This window comes from Dermacentor silvarum, chromosome 7 (genome assembly GCF_013339745.2).
Source record: "Dermacentor silvarum isolate Dsil-2018 chromosome 7, BIME_Dsil_1.4, whole genome shotgun sequence".
NCBI classification, from domain to species: domain Eukaryota; kingdom Metazoa; phylum Arthropoda; class Arachnida; order Ixodida; family Ixodidae; genus Dermacentor; species Dermacentor silvarum.
In genome coordinates this window covers 60,729,068-60,742,574 of record NC_051160.1, presented here as the reverse complement: position 1 = coordinate 60,742,574, position 13,507 = coordinate 60,729,068, and the positions used below count along the sequence as shown (strand labels likewise).

The 13,507-nt window shown below is 48.3% G+C and overlaps 1 protein-coding gene across 1 annotated transcript in view; it reads right to left on the bottom strand.

Annotated features, from left to right (window-relative positions):
- Positions 1–5,722, bottom strand: part of LOC119458904 (two pore potassium channel protein sup-9) — a 30,545-nt gene extending 24,823 nt beyond the window's left edge. The window contains exon 1 of the mRNA XM_037720763.2: positions 5,719–5,722. Within this exon, the coding sequence (XP_037576691.1) occupies positions 5,719–5,722 (4 nt within the window). The remainder of the gene's footprint in view (positions 1–5,718) is intronic.
- Between the last annotated feature and the right edge of the window lie 7,785 nt (positions 5,723–13,507).

The window sequence follows — 13,507 nt, the reverse complement described above, 5'->3', positions numbered from 1 at the left end:
ATCGGCGTCGATTGCGATGGGAGCTACATACTTGAGGCAAAGCCGGGGTACCGGACGCCGCGATGCCGGATATCATGCTACTACTAAACAGCAAACTATAGGCAGCAGATGGATCGAAGACGGAGGCAATTCAGGGCGCGAGATGGATACGTATAGGAAACGCGCATTCCGGGATGATCGGCTATGTCGAGTAATAGCGAGGGAAGATGGCGAGCTCAAACGGCGGCAAACAGTGTTACGGCGGGCGGTGCCGTGTTTACATCTGAAGAGCGGCACATGTGTTGAACGGTCGAGAGCCCGCCGGCTCGCCGTACAGCAGGAGAGCGCCGTAAACAGCGTCGAGTTCGCGGAAATATTGGGGAGTGGAAGGGGGGCCCCGGACAGGGAGGCAAAGGGCTTCGAAGAACCTCGAAAGATTCGGCGAGTGCGCTTAAGATTTAGCGACCCTGAAAACGAGGCGCCGAAACGCGAAAGCGATAAGAACGATGCAAGAAAGCGTTTCTTCGACATTTTCTCCCTCTCTCTTAAAGATAGAGACACAACTAAACGTTAACAATGCAGAAGACGAAGGAGAGGAGGAATACGAAGAAAAAAATATAAAAAAAAATCGCCGACGATTACGATACTCCCTAATGCGAAATTTGAGCGCAGCTCTATAGGTGTTTTCATTTCGCGTGTCAAAATTTTGTATTACGATTATATACGTACACGGTTTGTATTAGGAAGAGAACGCTGTAAGTAGCGTAGCTGGCGCGGACAATCTGTCTCGTGTGGCACATAGCAAACGGAGCAAAGTGTGGCGCGACCGTCTCACTAATAGGGGGATCGCGAGAGGCAGTGCGTGGGTGACACGTGGCCGCGATTTACAGCAGCCGCCGCAAACAGACCTCCGCTCATGCAGCGCTTTGTTTCCATGGGCGTCTTGCGCTCGAGTTTGAGGTAAGTAGCGGCGCCTGGTGGCGGCGAGAGAAGTTATATCTGGGTAGTACCAGTTCGGGTATAGTATTGAGCCCTGGCTATGGTGAAGCACGTTTCTAGCCCGAGTTTTACGTCAATTCGCACTTTTTTTCGGCCCTGTTGCGAGTGCGAAAAGGCTCGTCACTTCCCAGAGACCACGCCGACCACGCTGCGAGCTGACCGCAGCCTAGTTTAACGAAAACGGACTCTTCGTGTGCCGTGGGACGTAATGCTGGAAGCAGAAGGAATCGGCGACGCCGATCCGCAGAGACCTGGCTCAGCCGCGAAAAAGCGTCACCGTCGTTACTGGTGCGTCGTGAGCTGCCACGAGCAAGAAGGCCTGAATCCCAACATAAGATTCTACCGTTTTCTTTCAAGGCCTCACGAAGCGGAGCGTCGGGCGCGCTGGATAACTTCATTACCCCAGTATGAGCAGCACAGATTTGAGAGTTAAGTGTGTTCATCCTTGACCTCAAGCCAGCACGTTGAGGCAGCGCAGCAAGGCGTTATTGATTACAGCACATCGATGTTCGAGCGCTGTCATTAAAAGCTACATCAAGCGAGCAGCGGACGAGCTCGCGCTGCAGCGCGATTCGCACGTAGTACGTTACTGCGAGCTCATATGCATTGCATCAGTTATTTCATCATCATCATCATCATCATCATCAGCCTATATTTATGTCCACTGCAGGACGAAGGCCTCTCCCTGCGATCTCCAATTACCCCTGTCTTGCGCTAGCGTATTCCAACTTGCGCCTGCGAATTTCCTAACCTCATCATCCCACCTGACTTTCTGCCGTCCTCGACTGCGCTTCCCTTCTCTTGGTATCCATTCTGTAACCCTAATGGTCCACCGGTTATCCATCCTACGCATTACATGGCCTGCCCAGCTCCATTTCTTCCGCTTAATGTCAACTAGAATATCGTCTACCCCCGTTTGTTCTCTGATCCACACCGCTCTCTTCCTGTCTCTTAACGTTACTCCTAAGATTTTTCGTTCCATTGCTCTTTGTGCGGTCCTTAACTTGTTCTCGAGCTTCTTTGTTAACCTCCAAGTTTCTGCCCCGTATGTTAGCACCGGTAGAATGCAATGATTGTACACTTTTCTTTTCAACGACAGTGGTAAGCTCCCAGTCAGGATTTGGCAATGCCTACCGTATGCACTCCAACCCAATTTTATTCTTCTGTAAATTTCTTTCTCATGATCAGGGTCCCCTGTGAGTAATTGACCTAGATAAACATATTCATTTACAGACTCTAGAGGCTGACTGGCGATCTTGAATTCTTGTTCCCTTGCCAGGCTATTGACCATTATCTTTGTCTTCTGCATATTCATCTTCAACCCAATTCTTGCACTTTCTCGATGAAGGTCCTCAATCATTTGTTGTAATTCCTCTCCATTGTTGCTCAATAGGACAATGTCATCTGCAAACCGAAGGTTGCTGAGATATTCGCCATCGATCCTCACTCCTAATCCTTCCCAGTCTAAGAGCTTGAATACTTCTTCTAAGCATGCAGTCAATAGCATTGGATAGATTGTGTCTCCTTGCCTGACCCCTTTCTTGATAGGTATCTTTCTACTTTTCTTGTGGAGAACCAAGGTAGCTGTGGAATCCTTGTAGATATTTGCCAAGATATTCACGTATGCCTCCTCCACTCCTTGATTACGCAATGCCTCTATGACTGCTGATATCTCTACTGAATCGAATGCCTTTTCATAATCTATGAAAGCCATATAGAGAGGTTGATTGTATTCCGCAGATTTCTCGATTACCTGATTGATGGCATGGATATGGTCCATCGTAGAATATCCCTTCCTGAAGCCAGCCTGTTCTCTTGGTTGACTGAAGTCAAGTGTTGTCCTGATTCTATTGGAAATTATCTTGGTGAATATTTTATACAATACTGAAAGCAAGCTAATGGGTCTGTAATTCTTCAATTCTTTAACATCTCCCTTCTTATGGATAAGTATAATGTTGGCGTTCTTCCAGCTCTCTGGTACACTTGAAGTTGTGAGGCATTGCGTATAAAGGGCCGCAAGCTTTTCAAGCATGATATCTCCTCCATCTTTGATTGAATCTACTGTTATTCCATTTTCTCCAGGCGCTTTTCCCCTGGTCATGTCTTTCAAGGCCCTTCTAACTTCATCGCTAGTTATAGAAGGAGCTTCTGTATCCGGTTCATCACCATTTCGAATGGAAGTAGCTTGGCTGTTTTGGCTACTGTACAGGTCAGTATAGAATTCTTCTGCTGCTTTTACTATGTCATCGAAATTGCTGATGATATTACCATGCTTATCTTTCAGTGCATATATCTTGCCTTGTCCTATGCCTAGTTTTCTTCTTACTGATTTCATGCTGCGTCCATATTTTACGGCTTCCTCAATTTTTCCCACGTTATAATTTCGAATATCCCTTACTTTCTTGTTGATCAGTTTTGACAGTTCAGCGAATTCTATCTGATCTCTTGAGTTGGACACTTTCATGTTTTGTCGTTTCTTTATTAGGTCCTTTGTTTCTTGGGAGAGCTTCCCTACAGGTTGCTTTGGTGCCTTACCTCCCACTTCAATTGCTGCTTCTGAGATCAGCCTAGTTACGGTTTCATTCATTAGCTCTATGTTATCTTCATCTTCCTGTTCTAAAGCTGCATATTTGTTTGCGAGCACCAGCCTGAATTGGTCTGCTTTTACCCTTACTGCCTCTAGGTTGGCCTGTTTCCTCTTGACTAATTTCACTCTCTCTCTCTTCAAATTGATGGAAATCCTAGACCTCACTAACCTATGGTCACTGCACTTAACCTTACCTAACACTTCTACATCCTGCACTATGCTTGGATCGGCAGAGAGTATGAAATCTATTTCATTCCTTGTTTCTCCATTAGGGCTTTTCCAGGTCCACTTCCTGTTGCTGCGCTTCCTGAAGAAGGTATTCATTATTCGGAGCCTATTCCTTTCCGCGAATTCTACTAACATCTCTCCTCTTGCATTCCTAGAATCGATGCCGTAGTTGCCAATGGCTTGCTCACCAACCTGCTTTTTCCCCACTTTTGCATTGAAGTCGCCCATGACTAAAGTATACTGAGTTTGCACCTTTCTCATTGCTAGTTCAACATCTTCATAAAACTGTTCTATTTCTTCATCATCGTGACTAGAGGTTGGGGCATAGGCTTGTACTACCTTCATTTTGTACCTCCTATTCATCTTTATTACGACGACTGCTACCCTTTCATTAATGCTGTAGAATTCATCAATATTGCCCGCTACGTTGTTATGCACTAGAAATCCTACCCCGGATTCTTTCTTATCTGGAAGACCTCTGTAGCCGAGGACGTGGCCGTTAGTCAGTACTGTGTAAGCCTCACCAGTTCTTCTAACCTCACTAAGGCCAATAATATCCCAGGAAATGCCTGATAATTCTTCAAATAGTCCTGCTAAGCTAGCCTCACTCGAGAGGGTGCTCGAGAGAGTTATTTATCAGTTGCTAAAGGGACAGATGGCCGTTACTACAGCGTAGGCATGACTACTTGTTTAGCGGCATGCAGTCAACAAATATTGCAGGAGGGCCCGCCGTTTCGCGGCATGCTGAAAGACCGCTGCCGTTGCGGCGCATACCGTCGTGCGCTCGAGCAGTTCCGTACACATGTCTGCTTATCGCTGCTGTGAATTCATTTATAGCAAGCATTTCCTCGCGTTTGTGCGCCTGAATCTAGCAGCGTGCAAACCTTACCTGAAGTTCAACTTCGTACGTGACTCGCTTCACTTGCGATTGACACCGCGCTAAAACTTTGCCGCTTATTTCTTGAACGGCGTACACGTACTCGGCGTTGCCTAATTTCTTGCCTTTACGCAGCGTGCCACCCCTGAAAAAGTCTTTGGCGCCCGATATTCGCTGCAAGCCGTGGTACAACACAACCGAAAGTGGCGGGTCCATATTGTAAACGTGCTTTCCGAAGCAGACGACCGAGCTTGGTACTACCCAGTTTCGGATTGAGGGCGCTTTTTAGCACCTAAATTAGCACCATTTTTGCAGCGCCCCCTGGGCAACGCAGAAGCCCCATACAGACGACGCACGCTACTCTGGCGCCATATCGTAGCCATCGTCACCGCGCAGCCCATTTGCGCAGTACTACGCTTTTCTGCCCTCGCTTTCGTTCCACCAACGACGAGAGAGGCCCTTCGTCGCGGGGAAATCGTATCAGCAGTGTCAGCGGCGACAACACCCAAGGGAGGGTCACATCGAGGGTTACTCGTAGCCGCTCGCCATAGCCCTCCCCACCTCACGCCACCCCGCCTTCCTCCCCCCCCCCCCCCCCCACTCGCAAGCGCAGATGAGACCGCCCAGGCGTCGGCGGATGCCGCGGCCGCCAGCCACTCAGCGCATGCGCAGGTCGTTTTCCCTCCGCTTCCCCTACATTTTGCGCTTCATGCTTTCTTACATCTCCCGCAGCGCTCGGCGTTCGCTTTCATCTTTCGCTGTGCTCGTTCGCTCGGTTACGGTTACGGGGTACGACCAGGCACGCCGACGCTCAACGCACGAACGGGCGCCTAACAGCTGCGCTCTAAAAAAAAAAGTACACGCGCACGACAGGCTCACGATAAGTTCGACGAGCTGGATCGATATCGGCATACGTGCACCGCGTATGCGTTTCCGGCACCACGTGCATTTCCGGCGTCTCGGATAGCCCTACAGATCTTGCTTTGTGGCGTAACGCCAAGCGGCTAATGGCCTACCGACAAAGCACCTGCCCGCCGAGTGAACTGACCCATGGCTTACTCGGCAGAAACCCGAGTAAAATCACAAAGCAAATTATAGGACACGTGAAATACGCCGCAGTCCAAGGCTTTGGAATAATTTCGCTAATCTGGGGATTTTAACGTGCCCTCGATGCAGCAATAATTTTTCGTCTACATTCCGTCCTCATCGAAATGCGCCTGCATATACGCGGCCGTGCAACGAACCCGCGACCTCGCGCTCAGCTTCAGAACGCCACATCCACGACACGTTCGCTAAATACGTGGTGTATGGAAATAAACGCAAGACTCCCCCTGGAGCAACATAGAGCTCGGTGGTCGTAGCAGCATTGCTCAGGTGTTTCTTCTAGTTGATAATAGAGTAATAGCGCCGATAGCCACGTCTCGTGGCGCTGTGTGCATAGTGCTAGGAACTTCGGTCGCAATTGACCGGCTGTGTTTCATGTGTGCGCTGGCGTGCCGGCAAGGACATAATCATCTCCGACGTATTATTTCCTATCTTCACGATCACGGACAAGGCATCTAACGTATCTAACATCAGCGCCTCTAACGCGTTGCAGTTATAGTCATACATTCACGCGAAGTCACGACCAAACGCTCATGTTCCAGAGAGCGCCTTCAAGCACTCCAAAATGTCAACGGAGCCATCATCATGGTTAGCATCATATTTTGAGTTCACTGCAGTACGGAGGCATCTCCCTGCGATCTCCTATTACCCCTGCATTGCGTCTGCTGACTTCATTGTCTGCCTGCGAGTTTCCTAGAATCCGTGACAGTCTAAGAGTTCATTGCAAGCTTTGTCGGACGAAACCTTGACGCACCTGACCTCTGTTCCTCATCGCTACAATTGTACAATTCCGCGAACACGCTGACACTGAAAGAAGTTACAAAATACGTAACTTGCCTCCGGCCCCTCCGGCTCCTACTAATCTATGAAACGTTAGTACGCCCTAAATTAAAATACGCATCTGCAGTCTGGGACCCTCATCGTAATATTTTGATAAATACCCTCGAATCTATTCAGAATCGCACCGTCAGGTTTACATTTTCAGATTATGAAGTTAATTGTAGTATCTCACGTTTTAAAGGCAATGCTTATCTTCCTAATCTTGAAGCACGCAGAACGGCATCACGTCTGTGTCTTTTGGACAAGTCTTTCCACTCACCCTCTCGGATGCTCTGTCATCACACCCGCTCATCGACTGTCGCAACGTGTAAGCCATCCAAAAGCCGTGTATACTCCATTTGCGCACCAACTCGTCCTTTCTCAGAACAGCAATCGACTGGAATCATCTGCCCACCGACACTGTGCACCGTTGCAGTCCTGATTATTTCAAGAAATACATCGAAGGGATCATCCGCTGTTTGTAAAAGGCCACCCCTCAAGTAAATGTCCCAATAAAAGGGCATTTGAAGTACAAGAAGAAAAAAAATAAAGATAAAAATCACGCGCCATTCCACAGCAGTGAAGGTGGATTACCAGCGAAGCAGTTTAGCGCCCGACATAGAGGTGAGACAGAATTTAGATCAAAGGTATGAGCAAATTTTATTTCTCTTGAGCGGCGACGGCGGTCATCCCGAAGAAAGACACACGCACATACACTTTTATTTTGATGGGCGGTCTTGATCGGCGACATACATTCGCGTGGAAGAGTACCGCCACCTCGGGAAGCGGGAGGAAACTAGACACGCACGACGGGACGGCCACGCCGGGAGAGCGGAAGGAAACTAGGCACGCAAGCGCTTGACACGACGACAAAGAGAGGGCGGTGCGTGCGTACACATGGCCGACGCGGGTCGCCCAGCGGCAAATCCTTGAGAAACCCTTATTATCTACCTGAGAGTCTACTGATCTTGAAAATGGTACCTATATATAACTAATCTACTGAAAATGCATATCAAAGTGATGAAACGTATAAGTTTTTGCATAGAATGAAACGATTTTGCATCAAATTCGGGAGCTGAGTTTTTGAACACGCAGATCTGTTAACGGCCACGAAAAATGCATAGAACCTTAGCCATAGACAGCTTCGTTGTAAAAAAAGAAAGTTCGTTTCGATAGCGATGTCACGAACAAACAAAATTGCCTGGAGCATCTATGCACACTTTCGTTTGAGTTGAGCAACACTGTATTCGCCACCGCATTCCGATAGTCGGCGACCACCTTGGAATTGCGGGAACTAGGTTTTCTAGCGCGGAGGAACACAGGCGCATGCGTAGTGCAGTTTCGTGGGCCACAGGTTGTACTGAACTCTCGGTTCACCCAGTACAGTACGTTTACGCTATACACTATACAACGTAGCATGCTTGTGGTTATATAATGGGTACCTTTGTTTGTTCCATGACGAACATCCTCACCCTTAAGCGGTACTAGTAGTTGTTGACGTAGTTGGCCTGAGTGGTCGCGGCGCATAGTGGGACCATGAATCGGGTCGCTAAATTAGGCGGATAAGATCAAATTCTTGACAGGAACAATTAAGATTTCTTATTTTTCTCGCGACATTTTGTGGCAAGTAAAAACATGATGGTAGCTGCGACAGACAAAACAAAAACTGCATGAAATACACAGTGAAAATCACTGGGAACCTCTCACGTCAGATATTTTAGTGAGCACCAGGTGGTTGGAATTATTGGACAGTTTTCAAATATACGGCTTTTCTCATCGCAGTTGTGGCTTGAGCTGGCTGTCGTTTACTATAAAATTTTTGATAGCCTTAAGGCTAAGGGGTGTTAGCCGCGGAACAAACTGTTAAAAGCGTAAAAACGTTTTTAGAGTGTGTGCTGAAACACCCGTTGTATACCTAGAAATACTACTATAGACATTGCTTCCGCCAAGCGGAAGCAAAATTTCGTCCACTAGCTACGCAAAAGCGAGGTTTCTCTCTTCCGTGGATTCCGAAATGCCGCACGCAATTTATTGCGCACGGAACACCGCTATATATAGCACCGTGCAAAATGAAAAAGGACTGCACGAAGCGCTTGCACAATCTCGGTCGTCTTTTGAGCAAATCACGTTACATCCTCTGCGTGGCACACAATCCGCCTGGAAACTAACGCTTTTTTCGAATTTCGGCATTCGCGGCGCCTTCCACGCTTCCTTTGTGCCCCCCTTTTTTCTTTTTTCTGTTATCCATGGACAGCGCCAGCTCCGAAAGTACTGCGTCCCCTCGCTCGTAATGCATTACGCGCCTTTCCTTCCGCGCTGCCCGGCAGCCGCCATCAAAACTACGGGGCGGGCGCTAATGGCTTTCGTGTGTCCGTTTATTTCTCTCCTGATTGTACATACCCAATCTCCGCTATGTGTGTTTGTTGTGCGCGCACACGTGTGCGTGCGTGTGTGCGCTTGTATGTGTGTGGGAGTATGTGTATGTGTGCCCATGTGTGTGTGTGTGTGTGTCTGTGCGTGTGCTGTCTGCCTCTATGTGGGCACTTCCGTAACCGTTCGTTGTCGCTGTGTGTCGTCTTCCTCCATTGTGTGCGCGGAAAGCGTGTCCTGTAAGAGGAGGCAAGGGTTGGGAGAGAGAGAAAGGGGGGGGGGGGGCACCATTTGCACTTGTGGCGGCATTCACTTCTCCCATCAATAATGGTGGCCCCCCTCCGTACTGCGCGCGGCTCTTGTTCCCCTCGGTATATCCGCTGTCCCTCAACGGGATGCCCGACACCTCCGCAGAACTCTTTCATTTAGGCGCGCTTACGTTTGCTTGTTAAACCTTCTTTGCTATTCCTAAGTGTATGATCTCGCGGGGTGAATCACTATGGCCTGTCTGGCACAAACAGTGGCGGCCGCATTGTGTGCCGGATGGGCCTCGCTGAAAGGAACGTGGATGAAATAACGACGCGTCTGTTGTCATTGGAACTGAAAGAAGAAACCGTGTGTGCTATAAGATAACGCTGATAACTCATAAAGCTAAAAAAAAGAAGAAAGAAGCGGAGGTGGGGGTTGGTTGCGATGAGGGCACGCGTTAGCCGTCTCATTAAAATACGTTCGCTTCGTATAGCATGCGCGCGAAGAGAGATTACAGGCATCATATGTGTCTCTTTGCACATACTTTAAATGAAACATTTCAAACCACCTTTTGTTTGACGTTGACTACATTAAGTGCGTTGGATCTGCGTTTCTCATGCGCTGTGTCCTGCGCAATGGTCGACGTGCACAGCGAGTAAAGAATGAATAGTTTACAGAAGGAAGTTACGATTCAGTTTCGGACAGCGAGACTTGCATCCGTATAACCCCTATTGGATTTAAAAGCCAAATAATAATAATAATAAACTTATCCTGATCCTGAACCGTTTTGGAGGCGTGTCAGAAGAGAGAGCGATTTATTAAGAGAGGAGAACTGAGGCCGGTCTGAACTAGTGTTCTCTAGCCTGATACTCAGCGTTGGGGTAGGAGGAAAAGGGAACAATAGGGGAGGGAAAATGGTGAAGAGAATGACAAAAGGCAGAAATAGAAAAAAAAAAACGGGGAGGCTTATTACAGTCGTATTACCAGTTCACTGCCTCTAAAAAAACACACAGAAAAATTACGACGGCTTTTAAGGCCTGTCCCGCGGAGTAATTTTGCCATGGAACTAAAAGAAGGTTTTCAGGAACTCCATGGCCGATTGTCGATGCGTGCCAAAGATCCCTCCGTTGATTGTCTATCTCGCAAGTGCAGCGGGCACACACAAAGCACGTAGTCTATAGACTCCGGTATGGCGCCGTTCTCACAGTAGGGCAGTACTATCGTCGTCCAATAAGACGGCGATAGTATTGGTTAAAGGCCACACCGAGTATCAGCCTGTGTAGAAGTCTCGCGTGGCTTCTTTGGATGCTACGCGGCATCCTGCATCGAAGCTCTGGATCAAGTGAGCGAAGCCGGCGATGACGGTGTTCATGGCTGAGACCAGTGCTTAGCGACGCGCATGAATACCCTATCGCTGGCATCTGTTCTTGTAAATAGGACTGAAATGCAATCCGAATTGCGGAGATGCATGGATGGACGAAAAACTTTATTGGGTCATGCAAGGCTACGGGGTGACCCATAGAAGGGCTAATCCCACGTCGGGACCGGAAGACGGAGAGCCAACTTTGCATCCGCGTCGGCGAGCTCATTTCCATCGACACCGCAGCGTTCAGGGACCAACTGAAATATAATGCGGTGCCTGTTTCGCAAGTCGGGTTCGTAAGGTTCGGCCACTTCTTGAGCAAGTAAGTTATGTAAGGCCCTTGCTTAAGCACAGAGTCGATATAAAGAAAACGGGAAGTTGAGCGAGTCGGTAATTATTCGTGGCTGACTGCAACGCGCCCGTAAGACGAAGTACTTTCTCGGTCCTTTGTCTTTGGTGCGCGCTGCAGTTAACCACGAACCGAGTCAGTATACTATGTTAGTGCTGGTTTAGCGTCACAAAATACAGTCCATGTTTGAGGCGATTCCTGGGAGATGTAACGAACTGCTTCGCGAATGGCAGCAATATCCAATCAAGCCCCACCTCCGCTTCTCGACAACGTCCACAGCCGTGGACGTTGTCTTGCGGTCGAGCTTCAAGTTTCGACGGATCGACAAGGTAGGGACAACGGAAGCAGCCGCGGAGGCAACTGAGCACATCCATCCAGTGTAAACAAGTATACTGTAGAGGCATGTGCTCCGGAGATGTGTGACAGCGCCAGTTGCTTCAGACCGCATAACGGTATTCTGGATTTCTTGCAGAGACCAGAAATTGAAAGACGCACTGCAGTGGCCCCGAGAATAACGGTGCTGGTGTGATTGAAACATTAGCCGGGGCAAAACTTGCAGGAATGAATCGTTCGTGACGCGGGATAGGGCTCGCAAAAAAAAAAAAAAAAAGAAGAAGCGTCGACAAAAAAAAAAAAAAAAAAAAACGCAATCTGCGCGCTTGTCACGGAGCGTCGTCAAAGCATGGTGCTCGTGACGGCTGAACAAGCGCAGTTATAGACGCGGAGAGGTTCACGTGATCGGCATACATCGATAAGACAGACGTTTGCTTCCGCATTTGAGCATTTAGATGGCGTGCAGCGTGGTACACTCATAGGCATACATACAACGCTTGGGCTTGCAAACTTTCTAAGATATACGTAGGCAGGAGTGTCGCACGTCCGTTTGCCAGTGGCGAGCTATATCACGGGAAACTTTCGATAAAGCGCCTGGTAACAAATGGAGCAGGCATCGTCCCGATGGGCTAGTACATTTCATTCCTGCTGCACATCTAATACCCCTGACACACGGGCAAAAGTAAAGTCCTTTCCAGGAAACCCATTTTGTTACTCCGAAGGACCCTTTGCAGAAAGGAGTTGCGCCGATGACACACGGCATCGCACCATATAACTTCTTTGGGGCCGGTATTTTGTAGCGATGCCTTATGACTTATTCTATACTAGTCTTATCCTCCACCGCTCACGGCCGGCTGATCCCGTTGATGACGCGAGCGGACCGTCGTTCTGACCACTGACAAAGCGCGATAAGTGCGAAAAGGCATTATCACCATAAATGTATCGCTACAAAATACCGGCCTAGATGGTTCCTCAGATGAATGCGAAGAAAAAAAAAAACGTTGTTTATTAAAGCAGCAAGAGAGAAAACATTTACAAAAAGCTGCGCATGTAGGTTACACTTAGTGATTGTAGAACCTACAAACATTTTTTCCCATATTTGATGATAATGCGCATATTTGGAATTCAACATGGCGGCGCTAGCGACGTGGTGCGAGCGTTTGAGAGTATAGCTAGAGTAAATCTTCACTGTTTGACAAATCGCATTACCCGCTAAAGATTAATACATTTTCCAAGGTAAAAATAATACTTACGGGGCACCGTAGTTATGTAACACGTTTTCGTCTATTAATGAGTCGTGCATTCTGTATGCGAGAGTACACCTTTCCGCTGGAAAGTAGATGCCCGATCTTCTTTCCCGCAAAGGAACTTTGCCAGGAGGCAGATACTCCTTTGTCGTGTGTCACTGCGCTTGAACGCCTTTCCGGTAAATGTCCCCTTACCTAAATGACTTTAGTGTGCCCGTGTGTCAGGGGTATCATCAGATACGTGCACGAAGACGGCAAGTATTTCCTTCCTATAGGAATTCGTCACGTGCTCGCACCAAGAAAGGTCACGGTACATGATTCCACCCAGGAATCTGCGGTCGTATGGTATCGCGGCACCGTCGACGGTAATCGGATACCGGCTCATCGTTCTTTGAGTGAAAGCCAAGCGCAGGACATTTCGCACTTGTCGTTTGCAAACCGCTAAAGCCTAAGTATACTTTCCAGATAGCACAAACAGCACGTCGTAGTCTCTAGCGCGCTATAGTGGGCGTGAGACTCTAGAAGCCCAGCATGACAAGTATGGTCTCTGTATGCACTGGTTCTCTTTGCTGTCCGTGTGCTTTATTTTCGCTTTACCTGCCTTAAAATTGTCGTACCGACTAGCTCGGATACAGACCTTAGTTAAGTCAAGAGAAACTCACTTCGGCCCCATTTTCGTGTCGCACTTCGGCTCTGCCTAGAGGTGGACGAAAGGTGCTCAGTGCTCGCGGTTCACAAAGCGTCGATACGACAGCTTTTCCGCCGCAATCTAGAATTCCCGAACAACCTCGAAAATGTTTCGCGAAGTTCTGAGAACGTCGCTAGAAAGCGCTTCGTGCAAAAAAGAAAAAAAAAAAAAAAAAGAGGCGGTCGAGATATATATGGATGCACCCCGAAAGACGACGACGAGGGCTCTCCGTTCAATCTCAGTCTTCTGCGAGCGCCGTTTCCTCCGCCAATGTTGAACAAAGCTGCGCTTCATAGTAGCCGGGTGCTTTGGAAG